A 15,378-nucleotide genomic window follows, 5' to 3' on the forward strand; every position below is an offset into this window, starting at 1 on the left:
AACCACTGAAAAGCAGTTAAAGTTATGAAAAAAAAAGCCAGAGAAAGACTAACAATACTTAGGAATCACAGGAAATTCTCATTAGAAACCAAGGCAGAACACAATGTACTGATGTATTTAAAGAACTTAAAACACAAGGGAAGAGGGGCTAGAGAAATATTACAGAAAGTAAGATGCTTGCCCTGCATTTCAGCTGATTTGGATTTGGTTACCCTCATCCAACATGGTCACCTGAGCACCGCCAGTCATGATTCCTGATCTTACAGCCAGGACTAAGCTCTGAACACCTTAGAGGGTGGCCCTAAACAAACAGACAGACAAACAAAAGTTGAGTGTTAGCAGCCTAGTCTTTTCTGCCCTTTCTGAAGAGGCAAAGGGAAATAATGCAGGTGAAGTAAAGTGATTTTTGAAATCACTCCTGGATTAAGGTATATTTGATCTTAAGTGACGAAACTTTTCTTTTTCCCTTTATTCCAGTTCTGCCTTCATAGTTGTTCTCTGCCTTTATCCCAAACTTCAGAAAATGAACAAATCTGAGGTAAGTTTATTTTGTTTTTCAGTGTATTTGAGGAAGTTTATAAGGATACAGAAAATGAAATAGATAAATTTAGATGAATAGAACTAGAACTAAAAAAAAATTATAAGAATAACTGATCAATGGGGCAGGAGAGATAGTGCAGTGGACAAGGCATTTGCCTTACACACAGCTGACCCAGGTTCAATCCCCAGAACTTTATAAAGTCCGCTAAGCACCACCAGGGAGTGATCCCTGAAAGTAGAGCCATGAGTAACCCGTGAGCATAGCCAGCTCTGCACACTCCTCCCTAAAAAGAATAACTAATCAATATTAGTAACCAAATAGGGGGCCAGAGAGGTAGCATGGAGTTAGGACATTTGCCTTGCATGCAGGAGTACGGTGGTTCAATCCCAGTGTCCGATATGGTACCCCGAGCCTGCCAGGAATGTTTTATGAGCATAAAGCCAGCAGTAACCCCTGAGCATTGCATGGTGTGACTCCAAAACCAAAAAAAAAAAATAGTAACGAAACAGTAAAAAATGTTCATTATTGTACAGTTTTTATGAATGTCATTTTGCTGGTTCTCTAGTGTTAGGTCTAAACAAATGTTATGGACTTTTATAAAGGCCTATTTGCTTATCAGAACATGAACTGTTTAGTTTCTCTCCTGAAATGTGTAGCCTTTTCTCTTTGTACTGAATGTTCTTTTTTGCTTGTTTGTTTGTTTGTTTTTGGGCCACACCTGGCTGCTCAGCGGTTACTCCTGGTTCTTCCCTAAGAATTCTCTCTTGGCAGGCTCTGGAGATCATTTGGAATGCCAGGAATCGAAGCCGGGTCCATCCTGGGTCGGGTGTGTGCAAGGCAAACACTCTACTGCTGTGTTATCACTCCGGCTCTCTGTACTGAATGTTCTTAAATTTTTTTTGGCGGGGGTGGGGGGGGGGCCACACTAGGCGGCGCTCAGGTTACTCTTGGCCATTCGCTCAGAAATCGCTCCTAGCTCGGGGACGATATGGGATGCCAAGATAGAACCAAGGTCCATCCTAGATCTGCCGCATGCAAGGCAAACACCCTACATTGCTTCGGCCCTGTTCTTAAATTTTCTGATTGTTTCTTTTATTCTTCTTTTTGCCTGGCAGTTTATAGGGTTGTTTTTTTTTCTCTTTAAAATCTTTTTTAGGCCTATTCTCCACTCCGGAGATGCGCCCACATCTTGGCCTGAGATTGGCACTCTCGGCTTTTCTTCTCTACAGGAGCCCATGTTCTCTCATGAACACGTCTCTCTCACATTTCTCTCAGCAGATTTCTCTAAATAGACTACTGCACATTAGGGCCAGTGTGATAATACAGCAGGTAAGGTGCTTGCCTTGCACGTGGATGATAAATTATCTTCTTTGAGAGCCAGGAATAAGTCCTGAGCGCTGCTACATGTGACCCAAGTTACTCCCCCGCCAGAAAAAGCTTATATCTCAAAAACAAAAACAAAAAACTTAAATACCAATAAAATACATTGTTTGTTAGTTGTTGTTTTTGTTTATTCCCAGCTGTGCTAAATGCTTATTCCTGGCTTTGTACTCAAGGGTCATTCCTGGCAGGCTCGGTACTAGGGATTGAACCCAGGTCAGCCTCATGCAAGCAAATGTCCTATCCTCTACTATTGCTCTGACCCTAAAAAAGAATTATTTTTTGCGGGGAGAGCATACTTACACTCAGCTGTTCTCAGGCGTTACTCCTGCTTCTGCACTCAGGAATCACTCCTGGCGAGCTTGGGGGATCTTTATCCACTCTACCATCTGACTCCAAATAGAATTTTTGTTTGTTTGTTTTTGGGTCACACCCAGTGGTGCTCAGGGGTTATTCCTGTATCTGTACTCTGAAATCACTCCTGTTAGGCTTTGGTGACATATGGGATGCCTGGAATCGAACTGGGGTCCATCCTGAGTTGGCTACGTGCAAGGCAGTTTGGTTTTTGGGCCACACCTGGTGACGTTCAGAAGTGACTCCTGGCTATGCGCTCAGAAATTGCTCCTGGCTTTGGGAACCATGTGGGATGTTGGGGGATCAAGTCTGTCAAAGGCTAATGCCGGCAAGGCAGACGCCTTACCACTTCGCGCCATCACTCTGGCCCCATTGAATGTGTTTTTATTAACAGATTGAGGCACCAACATCAATGTATTTAGGTGTGTGTGTGTGTGTGTGTGTGTGTGTGTGTGTGTGTGAGTGGCTAGGGGAGTTGTGTATGTATGCAGTGTATTTATGTGTATTTTGCATTTAGTTTTAGTTGGTTGCTTTCCTCCTGGAGAAGGGAGTGTTAAATCCTTTTTTATACTATTAATGTTTCTCACATAATGTTGATAATGTTGTCTAGTGATCACAAGTTGTCAAACTATAACCCAAGGCTAAGAGACCTTTGTTACTTTGTGTTTTGTGGGTTTTTTGTTTTTTTTTTTGGGGGGGGAGTGGTGTGGACTCTGAGTGGTGCTCATGGGTTACTCCTGGCTCTATGCTCAGGGGACCATATGGATACCAGGGATTGAACCCTGGTTGGCTGTGTGCAAGGCAAACACTTTACCCACTGTATCATCGCTCTGGCTCAATACTTAATGTTTTATCACATTTAAGAATGATTTCTTGGGGCCGGGCGGTGGCGCTGGAGGTAAGGTGCCTGCCTTGCCTGCGCTAGCCTAGGACGGACCGCGGTTCGATCCCCCGGCGTCCCATATGGTCCCCCAAGAAGCCAGGAGCAACTTCTGAGCGCATAGCCAGGAGTAACCCCTGAGCATCACAGGGTGTGGCCCAAAAACCAAAAAAAAAAAAAAAAAAAAAAGAATGATTTCTTGGGGCCGGGCAGTGGCGCTGGAGGTAAGGTGCCTGCCTTGCCTGCGCTAGCCTAGGATGGACCGCGGTTCGATCCCCCGGCGTCCCATATGGTCCCCCAAGCCAGGAGCGACTTCTGAGCGCATAGCCAGGAGTAACCCCTGAGCGTCACCACCGGGTGTGGCCCAAAAAAAAAAAAAAAAAGAATGATTTCTTGGGGCCGGAGAAATAGCATGGAGGTAAGGCGTTTGCCTTTCATGCAGGAGGTCATTGGTTAGAATCCCAGTGTCCATATGGTCCCCCATGCCTGCCAGGAGCAATTTCTGAGCCTAGAGCCAGGAATAACCCCTGAGCACTGCCGGGTGTGACCCAAAAACCACACACACAAAAAAGAATGATTTCTTGGGGGCAGAGAGATAGCATGGCGGTAAGGCGTTTGCCTTTCATAGAAGGTCATTGGTTCGATTACCGGCATCCCATATATCCCAGATGGTCCTCCGAGCTTGCCAGGAGCGATTTATGAGCATAGAGCCAGGAGTAACCCCTACCAGGTGTGACCCAAAAACCAAGAAAAAGAATGATTTCTTGGGCCGGAAAGAGCATGGAGGTAAGGCATTTGCCTTGCATGCAGAAGGACTGTGGTTCAAATTCCGTTCGAAATCTATATGGTTTTTGGCAATACCTGGCAACACTCAGAGGTTACTCCTGCTCTGTGCTCAAAAATCACTCCTGGCAGGCTCGGGGACCATATAGGAGGCCAGGAATTGAACCTGGGTCCGTCCCAGGTTATCTGCTCTATCTGCTTGCAAGGCAAGCACTCTACTGCTGTACTATCATCCTGCCCCTCCTTGTACAGAATTTTAAAACCACATCCATCACCATTGTGCCCACCTCCCTCACCAGGGACTCTAATGTCATTCTCTTTCTCTCATCTTGCTTATGACAAGATTTGTAACCTCAATTCAATAGTAGTTTGTTCTCAGCTGTGGAAAATAGCATCAGAGCCATATGTCTCGGAGAAATTATTTCAGTGCTTGGAGAGTCATCTTTCTTAGAACCCTCTCAAAATTTTCTTTTTTCTTTTTTTGTCTTTATTTAAACACCATGACTACAAAAATGACTATAATTGGATTTTAGTCACAAAAAGAACACCACCCTTCACCAGTGCAACATTCACACTACCAATTCACCCAATATCCTTTCCCACACCACCAGTCTCTCCAGGGCCAATTTCTACAAGGCAGCTCTTGCCTTGCACTTGGCCAAACCTAGTTCATTTCTCACTCCTAAGTAATGCCTGGTGTGGCCCAAAACAAACAAAAGAATGATTTTAATAGTTTGGTTCATGTTCAGCAGTGTGTAGGCTCTGAATTCAGGTATCCCTCCTGGAGTGGTTAGGGGATCATAAATAGTGCCAGAGATGGAATTCAGGTCCAATGTGTACAAGACAACTACCTTACTGCTGTGTTGTATTTCCTGCCCCACAGCCATGTTTTTGTTTGTTTATTTATTTTATTTATTTATTTATTTGCTTTTTGAGTTATACTTGGTGGTGCTCCGGGGTTATTCTTGGTTTTACTCTGTACATAGGAATCAAACCTGGTCAGACACATGCAAGGCAAGTGCCCTTCCTGCTGTAATATCTCTCCAGCCCCAAGAATCCATTTTCTTACAGTTATTTACATATGCCCCCCCCCCAAATACCAATTATTTCCAAATTATTATTGATCTGCCGTTTCAGGGATTAGTTTCTTTCACGGATGTGACTGTGGACTTCACCCAGGAGGAGTGGGAGCAGCTGGACCCCACTCAGAAGATCCTTTATATGGATGTGATGCTGGAGAATTACAGCAACTTACTCTCAGTGGGTAAGGATGGGCATCTTTCATAGAAACTCAGCAGCACGTCTTTTTTTTTTTGGGGGGGGGGGGAGGTGCAGACCTGGCAGTGCTCAGAAGTTACTCTTGGCTCTGTGCTCAGAAATTGCTCCTGGCAGGCTCGGGGGCCCATATTGGATGCTAAGGACTAAACTCATGTTGGCAAAGTGCAAGGCAAATGCTCTACCTGCTCTACTATAGCTCCGGCCCCTCAGCATCACATCCTGTGTGGTTTTGGCCTTTGACTTCAGCGTTAAAGCTGAGAGTACAGACTCAGGTTCTACATTTATTTTCATAATTCCTAAAGTCAGCTATGCTCCATTAGTAAATTATCCAATTTCATTCAGTCAAGTCTGATGTTCAGATTGGAATAATGAAGGGTGTGGATAGCAGAGTAGGAATTGCCCTCTCAGAAGTTTCTAGAGAAGGAGAACCAGAAGCCAGTGGGAGTTATAATCCAGGGATGTTAATGATCTCCCTGATCCTGGCTTGTAGCTGAGAACAGAGGGCCAGTGTCCCAGTCGCACCTCCCAACACCAGTCACTCTGGCATTACTCTTCTTGTTTAGTTGTAGATATTCTAAGCCTTTGCTTTGTATTTAGTTACCTTTTATTAGTATTCTAGTTTTCCCAAGTATTTGCTTTTCTATTTTGTGGAAATTGGTGTTATGGCCTCAGGAAAGAGAATTTTTTCCCCCAGTATAAGAGTGATATTTTTTAGGACCTGAGTAATAGAGCAACAAGTAGAGTATTTTTGTCTGACATGCTGCTGACCGAGTTTGATTCATGGCCCCCTGGGCCTGCGAGGAATAAGTCCTGAGTAAGACAGGTGTGACCCTAAAACAAAACAACAACAACAGTATTTTTTTCCCCTGCTGGACACAAATGATAAGAGTCAAGATCTAAGAGTCAAAAACAGCCAGGGGCTAGGACATAGTACATAGGTTAGGGCTTGCAGGGCACAAGTGGGAAGTCTGGAATTGGAGAAATAGTACAACGGATAAGGCACTTCCCTTGCTCACGGCTGATCCATTTTTGATACCTGGCACTCCATGTGGTCCCCCAAACTCTCCAGGAGGAATCATAGAATAAGCCCTGAGCACAGCTGAGTTTGGCCCAAAAACAAAACAAAATAAATGGAAGTGGGCAGTCTAACAGTACAATTTGTGTCCATTATCATATCCTACATATTTTTGATCTGGGTTTTTTATTCTTTGTCTATCAAATTTTAAAAGCTAGGGATTATTTGCAAAGGAACTTTTTTTTTGTTTGTCTGAAGAAAGGTTGGCTTTTTGGGGCCACTCCTTGTAATGCTCAGGAGATGGTGTATGAGGTTATTGGGGATTGAACCTGCATTTGCTGCCTGCAGAATGAGCCCATTTACCCCTGTACTACCTCTCCAGCCTGTCCTGGACTTTCACTATTAGGAGTCCAGGTCCCAGGTGAGATCGGAGGTCCCATGGTGGAGCATGCACCTTCTGTAACAGCTGTGTGTCCTTTCCTAGAAGTGTGGAAGGCTGATGAGCAGGCGGAGCGGGAGCACAGAAACCCTGATGAGCAAGGAAGGCAGGTTGTCGTCTTTAAGAATCAGAGCCCAGTTGAAGACAGAAGTGACCTCTCTGAGAAAACATTCGACCTCAGCACAGACTTTGTTTCTTTAAGAGAAGTGCCCTATAAATATGACTCATATGAAAAATCCCTGAAATACAACTCAGACTTACTTCAAACTAATAGAAGCTACCTAAGAAAGCAGGTGGACGACGAGTATGAGGGCTTTGGAAAAGCTCTCCTCTATCTGAAGCAAGAGAATGTCCATGATGCAGTGGAATACTCCGACTATAGTAAAATCGAGAAATCCTTCAGTCATAAGGAAGCCATTTTTAAGCATCAAAAGATTCGAAATTTGGTGCAGCCTTTTATTTGTAATTACTGTGACAAGGCTTTTTCCTTTAAGTCACTCCTCATTAGTCACAAGAGAATCCATACTGGAGAGAAACCTTATGACTGTAACGTGTGCAAGAAAACCTTCTCCCATAAGGCAAACCTCATCAAGCATCAGAGAATTCATACTGGGGAGAAGCCTTTTGAGTGCCTGGAGTGTGGGAAAGCTTTCACTCACCAGTCAAACCTCATTGTACACCAGCGGGCACACATGGAAAAAAAGCCCTATGGGTGCAGTGAATGTGGCAAGACGTTCGCCCAGAAGTTTGAACTCACCACGCACCAGAGAATCCACACAGGGGAGCGACCCTATGAATGCAGTGAGTGTGCAAAAACCTTCTTCAAGAAATCAAACCTAATCATCCACCAGAAGATCCACACAGGGGAGAAACGCTACGAGTGCAGTGAATGTGGAAAATCCTTTATCCAGAACTCACAACTCATTATACACATGCGGACACACACAGGGGAGAAGCCCTATGAATGTACTGAATGTGGTAAGACGTTCAGCCAGAGGTCAACTCTCAGACTACACTTACGGATTCACACAGGAGAGAAGCCCTATGAGTGTTCTGAGTGCGGGAAGGCCTTTAGCCGCAAGTCCCGGCTCAGCGTCCACCAGAGGGTTCACATAGGGGAGAAACCCTGAGCCTGCAAACCCTGCTCTGGAGGAGAAACCTCAGGGAGGTTCTTAAGGAACAGGGGAATTTGCCCCAAGATACAGATCATAAGCTGAGGAATGGAAAACTAGGGTCTGCTAACAATGGGATACTGAAGCCAGCTAAAGAATGTGTAACTACGATATAAGTAACTTTTCAAAGTCTTGATTTATTTAAGAATGAAATATTGGGGGGCCGGGCGGTGGCGCTAGAGGTAAGGTGCCTGCCTTGCCTGCGCTAGCCTAGGACGGACCGCGGTTCAATCCCCCAGCGTCCCATATGGTCCCCCAAGCCAGGAGTGACTTCTAAGTGCATAGCCAGGAGTAACCCCTGAGCGTCACCGAGTGTGGCCCAAAAACCAAAAAAAAAAAAAAAAAAAAAAAGAATGAAATATTGGAGCCGGAGAGATAACACAGCAGTAGGGCATTTGTCTTGCACACAGCCGAGCCAGGATGGTCGGTGGTTCAAAGCCCGGCACCCCTTATGGTCCCCCTAGCCAGCCAGGAGTGACCCCTGAGCGTCCCCAGGTATGACCCCCCCCAAAAAAAAAAATGACCTCAGTGGCAGCTACCCAAATGCCATGTGAAGTGAACAGGCTGGGTTTTGGTTCCCCCTTCAATTTAAATGTTACGTAATGTAAACTCTTATTTAAATAAAACTTGTTTTCAGGAACAAACAAAAAAAATGAAACATTCTGGGTTCTTTTGTTTGTTTTTATTTTGGGTCCCCACCTGGCTTGTGCTCAGGGCTTATTCCTGGCTCTGCACTCAAGAATTATTCCTGAAGGGCTCAAGGGACTATAGGGAATGCTGGGGGATGCCAGGGATTGAACTTGGGTTAGCTTCATATACAAGGTTATGTATCCTGTCCCTGTATCATCTCTCCGGTCCCAGGAGTGAAATAGCTTGGGCAATGCCATACATACTACAAATTATACCCTAGGAATGTAGTGGCTGTGTTAGATGAGGCTACAAAAATAGTGTTTGAGGGGCCGGAGAGATAGCATGGAGGTAAGGCGTTTGCCTCTCATGCAGGAGGTCATCGGTTCGAATCCCGGCGTCCCATATATGGTCCTCCCGTGCCTGCCAGGAGCAATTTCTGAGCCTGGAGCCAGGAATAACCCCTGAGCACTGCCGGGTGTGACCCAAAAACCACAAAAAAAAAAAAAAAAAAATAGTGTTTGAGTTGCACACAAAGGTTTACAGTCACAAGTATTGGAAAGGCTTGTCCTGTGATGATTAGGACACATTGTGCAAAAAACTTTGATACCAAAAGTCCTGTGTTCTTCAGTGTCCCTCACAAACCCGTGTTTCTCATTCCAAGTGATGTGTCTGAGAGCCTCTTTGGTGGTATGGGAGATGTTTTCCCTACCATTGGCAGGTACGATTGGAAGACCACATGTTAGAGCTGCCTCTTGAATCAAGGGAAGACACTCTTGATGCTTTAACCTAGCTAGAGAGTTTCCTGGCATTTAAGCCGTTATGCAAATGTGAGGTAACTAAAAGATCCCAAGAGTGAAAGGAGACAGGTGTGGCTTGTATGGCACCACCCTATGGAAATGAGCCCTGAGAGAAGACCTACATCTCCACATCCCAGCGATCCTTCCCATTCTGTTGGGTATTTCCATACAAATGTGCATGTCTTGTACCTGAGTATTGTATAACTGTATTTTTTGTTTCTCTAATACTTTATGTATTTTATGGATTGTCTTGCAGGAAGTAGGGTGCATGTATGACGTTTCACATGTTTTAGAGCAAAAATGTTAAGAAATTTATTAAAATGTTACTTTTTTAATGTCCACATTCTACTTGAGAAATAAAAGTCTGTGTCTTCTGTTTAAAGGAGACATTTCCACCTCTTTGAGTCTTTAAAGAATTTCTCTTTGAACCTAACAGTGTATATTATACCTTCTAAGAATCACAAGCACTTCAAAATTAGATTCTCAGTGATCTCTCCATGTGGTATTTTTTTTTTAGGGGGTTTTTCAGGCCACACCCGTTTGATGCTCAGGGGTTACTCCTGGCTAAGCGCTCAGAAATTGCCCCTGGCTTGGGGGGACCATGTGGGACGCCGGGGAATCAACTGTGGTCCTTCCTTGGCTAGCACTTGCAAGGCAAACACCTTACCTCTAGCGCCACCTCGCCGGCCCCATTCATGTGGTATTTGATAATCTCTTCAAGGTGTTTTGCTGGGGCCAGACAGAATACAAAGGGTAAGTATTTGCCTTATTTGTGGCTGATCCTGGTTCAGTCCTCAGCACCACTTATGTCCCTTGAATGTAGTTTGGTGTGGCCCAAAAAACAAAGCAAAACAAAACTTTTTGCATAACTCATATGCCATTTTAGGGACTTGCACACTATTTGCATATGTTAGTTCAGTTCTCAACACCACATGGGTATGATAAAAAAATTATATACCATATTTCTGCAGCTATCTTTGGTTATATTAGAGAACTTGTTTGAGTTCCCTCTAGGAGAGTGGTACATGGATGGCAAAATATGAAGAAATGAGGGACCACACAAGGTTATATGGGAAGAACAGCATTCTGATTTTTTTTGTTTTTGTTTTCGGGTCACACCTGGCAGTGCTCAGGGGTTACTCCTGGCTCTATGCTCAGAAATCACTCCTGGCAGACACAGGGGACCATATGGGATGCCAGGATTCGAACCACCATCTGTCTGCATGCAAGGCAAATGCCCTACCTCTATGCTTTCTCTCCAGCCCCAGCATTCTGATTTTTTTTTTTTTTTTTTGGTTTTTGGGCCACACCCGGCAATGCTCAGGGGTTACTCCTGGCTGTCTGCTCAGAAATAGCTCCTGGCAGGCACGGGGGACCATATGGGACACCAGGATTCGAACCAACCACCTTTGATCCTGGATAGGCTGCTTGCAAGGCAAAGGCAGATGTGCTCTCTCTCTGCCCCCCCCCCCATTAGTTTTTTTATGGTATGAAAAGAATGCTCACATTTGTTTCTGTGCAAAGTGCAAATATCTTGTTAACAGAAATTTTTATCAGTATACGTTGTTTGATTTACAAAACAATTCACCTGGCTCTAGGTGGTAAGCAGATCAAGAGTTCAGAGTTAAAAAGAGGTTAATTTTAAGATCTCAAATCAGTTCCTGTCCAGCTAGTCTCTGATGTAAATTAGGGGATTTAGCAAGGAGCTGGGTTTCCAAACTATCACACTTCCTGTTTTTGAGGGGAGAGGTTTTTGTATTAGGGGCAAATAAAGGAGACAAACTATAGAAGGGATGCAAATCTTATGTCTGGTAAAAGTTCAACTGCCCAATGCTATATCCTGGCCAAATCTTTTTAATGTTAATTCTGAGGTGAAAGTTAACAAGTACTCAAAGTCCTTTAGAGATGTTCTGAAGGCAGAACATTTCGTTCTGTTAAAAACTGCAAGGGTCTGTTGTTTATTTTTTTTGTTTTGGGGTCACACTTGGCGGTGCTCAGGGCTTACTCCTGGCTCTGCGCTCAGAAATCCAGATATGGAGAACCATATGAGATGCCAGGATTCGAACCACCTTCTGTCCTGGGTCGGCAGCATGCAAGGCAAACATCCCACTGCTGTGCTATCTTTCTGGCCCTTGCAAAGGCATTTTAAAGACAAAGGAAAGTTGTTGGGTTTTTTTTTTTTTTTTTTTTTTTGCTTTTTGGGTCACACTCGACAGCGCTCAGGGTTACTCCTGGCTCTGTCTTTTAATATTAAAAATATAGTTCAAATCTCGGTGGGACCTCAGCCTGACTGTTTTGGGTCCGGAGAGATAGCACAGCGGTGTTTGCCTTGCAAGCAGCCAATCCAGGACCAAAGGTGGTTGGTTTGAATCCTGGTGTCCCATATGGTCCCCTGTGCCTGCCAGGAGCTATTTCTGAGCAGACAGCCAGGAGTAACCCCTGAGCACCGCCGGGTGTGACCCAAAAACAGACAAAAAATATATATATACACACTCGGAGCTGGAGTGATAGCAAAGTGGTAGGATGTTTGCCTTGCAAACTGTCGACCCAGGACAGACCCAGATTTGATCCCTGGCATCCCATATGGTCCCCCAAGCCTGCCAGGAGTGACCCCTAAGCACTGCTGGGTGTGGCCCAAAACCCAAAAATAAATAAAAAAAAATATATACACCTTGGGGCTGGAAAGATAATACAGTGGGCAGGGCACTTACTTGCCTTGTATGTAGCTGACCTAGGGTTTGTTTTTTTTTGGGGGGGGGGGTTGGGTCACACCTGGCAGCGCTCAGGGGTTACTCCTGGCTCTATGCTCAAAAATCGCCCCTGGGAGGCACAGGGGACCATATGGGATGCTGGGATTTCTGCATGAAAGGCAAATGTCCTACCTCCATGCTATCTCTCCGGCCCCTGACCTAGGTTTAATCCCCAATACCCCATACCATACCCAACCCAGGCCTGCTGGAGTACACAGTCAGGAGTAAGCCCTGAGTACTGCCAAGTGTGGGCCAAAAAACGAAATCTAGGGCCAGAGAGCATAGCAGTAGGGCTTGCATGCTACCGACACAGGACAGACCTAGATTCAATTCCCAGAATCCCATATGGGCCCCCAAGTCTGGGAAAAGTGATTTCTGAACACAGAGCCAGGAGTAATCCCTGAGTGCCACTGGTGTGGCACAAAAACAAAAACAAAAAAATTTATTTAGGACCAGAGAGATAGCACAGCAGTAAGGCGTTTGCCCTGCATGCATCTGATTCAGGATGAGCAGTGGTTTGAATCCCGGCATCCCATATGGTCCCTGTGTCTGCTAGAAGTGACTTCTGAGTGCAGAGCCAAGAGTGACGCCTGAGCACTATCAAGTGTGACCAAAAAAACAAAAAAGGAAAAACACGAAATTTAAACACTCTTCAACTCAAGAACTAAATCCTGGGAAACTATCCCTAAGGAATAAGTACCAGTACTTAGGGCTGGAGTCATAACACAATGGTGTAGGTCATTTGCCTTGCATGCAGTCGACCCAGGCTCAATTCCTGGCATTCCATGTGGTCCCTGAGCCTGCCAGGAGTCATTTCTGAGCACAGAGCAAGTGCTGCCGGGAGTGGCCCAGACGTGCAAGGCAAACGCCCTACTGCTGAGCTATCTCTCCGGCCCCAATTTACAAATTTTTATTTTAGTTTACCTTTTTACTTTTTTTGGTTTTTGGGTCACACCCGGTGGCACTCGGGTTACTCCTGGCTCTGCGCTCAGAAATCGCCCTTGGCAGGCACGGGGGAACCATATGGGATGCCAGGATTTGAACCACTGTCCATCCTGAACCATCCACATGCAAGGCAAATGCCCTACCGTTGTGCTATCTCTGTGGTTCAAATCTTGGCATCCCATATGGTCCCCGGAGCCTGCCAGGAGCAATTTCTAAGCATGGAGCCAGGAGTAACCCCTGAGTGCTGCTGGGCGTGACCCAAAACCCAAAAAATTTGTAAATTGGGGGCCAGAGAGATAGCACAGCAGTAGGGCATTTGCCTTGCATGCAGAAAGATGGTGGCTCAAATCCTGGCATCCCATATGGTCCCCCGAGCCTGCCGGGAGTGCTACCGGGTGTGACCCAAAAACCAAAAAAAATTTCCTAAATTATACCGCTAATCAATCTCATTTTAGCTGGTAGGTGATGGCCTCATTATGGGGCTGTGATTTTCACTAGAGTAGGTGGGGCAGAGGTGAGATCGTTAAGGCAGGACCTGCAAGTGAAAAAGTTATTTATCTGGGTCTGGCACCTTAATGTCTGTTAGAGCACACCCAAAAGTGTTCAAGGAACACCAGGCTGTCCTTTGGACTGGCTCCCCAGTCCATGCCTGCTGCTGCTTTATATATTCCTCCTACTCTATGTTCATTTGGTCATGAATCAAAGTTGATATAGCAATTAATACATGCCCTTTACTGTTTGAGTCTGGAAGTGTTTCCCCCGTACCCCTGCAGTTTTGGGGATACTTCAAAGAGCTTTGGAGGGACAAGGTAGATGACTTGGTCTGTAGTATAAGCTTTGCATGCAAGATCTGGGGTTCCACCCCTAGTACCATATGGTTCCCCGAGCACTGAGCCAAGAATGCCCCTGTGCAAAAAAAAAAAAAAAAAAAAGTATAGGTGCCAGAGAGATAGTACTGGGTAGGATGCTTGCCTTGTATTTGAACAAATTTGGTTCAATTCTGTGGCATCCCATATGGTTCCTCGATCTAGGAGTGATTCTTTTTATTTTTTGTTTTTGTTTTGGGGCCACACCCAGCGGCACTCAGAGGTTACTCCTGGCTAAACACTCAGAAATCGCCCCAGGCAGGCTCAGGGGACCATATGGGATGCTGGGAATTGAACCTGGGTTTCTCCCTGGTCTACAGCTTGCAAGGCAAACACCCTACCGCTGTGTTATCCCTTCCGTCCCCACAAGGGGTGATTCTTGGGATTGCAGAGCCAGAAGTTTTATACTCTGAGCACCACTGGCTATGGCCTCCAAACAAACAAGTATAATTATACAGCAGTTACCTTGCATCCAGCGAGCTCTGTTCAAATCTCTAGCAATATGTAATGTCCCCTGACCACCAAGGATTGCTTTTGAGAACCAGGAATAATCCCTGAAAAAAATGTTGGGGGCAAAGATAGGCCTTTAAAAAAATTGCGGGGCGGCTACTTGGGAGGCAATCACTCTATCCACTATACTATTTCTCCTGCTCTCTTTAGCCTTTCCTTCATTCACATGTCAGGCCACATTGGATTGTTTCCTGCCCCAGTAAAGAAATTGTACCTAGGGCCCGTAGAGATAGCACAGCGGCGTTTGCCTTGCAAGCAGCCGATCCAGGACCAAAGGTGGTTGGTTCGAATCCCGGTGTCCCATATGGTCCCCCGTGCCTGCCAGGAGCTATTTCTGAGCAGACAGCCAGGAGTAACCCCTGAGCACTGCCGGGTGTGACCCAAAAACCAAAAAAAAAAAAAAAAAAAAGAAAGAAAGAAAGAAAGAAATTGTACCTATAACATACTTTGTTGTTTTGTTTTGTTTTGTTTTGTTTTTTTGGGTCACAACTGGTAACATCAGGGGTTACTCCTGGCTATGTGCTCAGAAGTTGCTCCTGGCTTGGGGGACCATATAGGATGCCGAGGGATCGAATCACGGTCCGTCCTAGGCTAGCACTGGCAAGGCAGACACCTTACCTCTAGCGCCACCACGCTGGCCCCTATAACATACTTTGTACCCACTATCAGAACACAGCTCTTACTGGGCAGAGGAAGATACAAAGGAAAAACACTGGAGAAAAAATACAGGAAGCTCCCCAATTCTACTCTGCCCAGAAGGCACGGGCTCACCCAGCCTGCCAGGAGTAAGTCCTGAGCGCAGCCAAAGTGGTCCCCAAACGAAAACAAAAGTGTGCTTCATGCTGAAGAGATAGCACAGTGGGTAGGGCTCTTGCCTTATACATCATAACCTGGGTTTAATGACTAACACCACATGATTGATTCCCCAAGCCAGTGAGCCAGAAGTGAGTGTCCCAAATATCCATCTGGAGTGTCCCAAATATCCCTCAGTCCTCCTAAAGATCTTCAAGGGGCTGGAGAGATAGCATAGAGGTAGTG

At 45.4% G+C, this 15,378-nt stretch overlaps 1 protein-coding gene across 2 annotated transcripts; it reads left to right on the forward strand.

Moving 5' to 3' along the window:
- The first annotated feature begins 502 nt into the window (after positions 1 to 502).
- ZFP1 (ZFP1 zinc finger protein) lies at positions 503 to 7,946 on the forward strand. Of its 2 annotated transcripts, none has more exons than XM_049786420.1 (3): positions 503 to 538; positions 5,076 to 5,202; positions 6,716 to 7,946. In XM_049786420.1, the coding sequence occupies exons 1-3, from the start codon at positions 524 to 526 to the stop codon at positions 7,798 to 7,800; spliced, it is 1,227 nt and encodes a 408-aa protein (XP_049642377.1). In that variant the 5' UTR covers positions 503 to 523; the 3' UTR covers positions 7,801 to 7,946. The 2 variants fall into 2 exon arrangements, with proteins under 2 accessions (XP_049642377.1, XP_049642376.1); XM_049786419.1 differs by having other exon boundaries at positions 521 to 538; positions 6,719 to 7,946.
- The last annotated feature ends 7,432 nt before the right edge of the window (positions 7,947 to 15,378 follow it).

This window comes from Suncus etruscus, chromosome 14 (genome assembly GCF_024139225.1).
Source record: "Suncus etruscus isolate mSunEtr1 chromosome 14, mSunEtr1.pri.cur, whole genome shotgun sequence".
NCBI lineage: Eukaryota > Metazoa > Chordata > Mammalia > Eulipotyphla > Soricidae > Suncus > Suncus etruscus.

What these genes read in the sequence shown, in the direction of transcription:
- ZFP1 (XM_049786420.1), top strand. An exon ending in CAGCAACTTACTCTCAGTGG is followed by an intron (nt 5,203 to 6,715) that starts GTAAGGATGGGC and finishes GTCCTTTCCTAG; the next exon opens with AAGTGTGGAAGGCTGATGAG.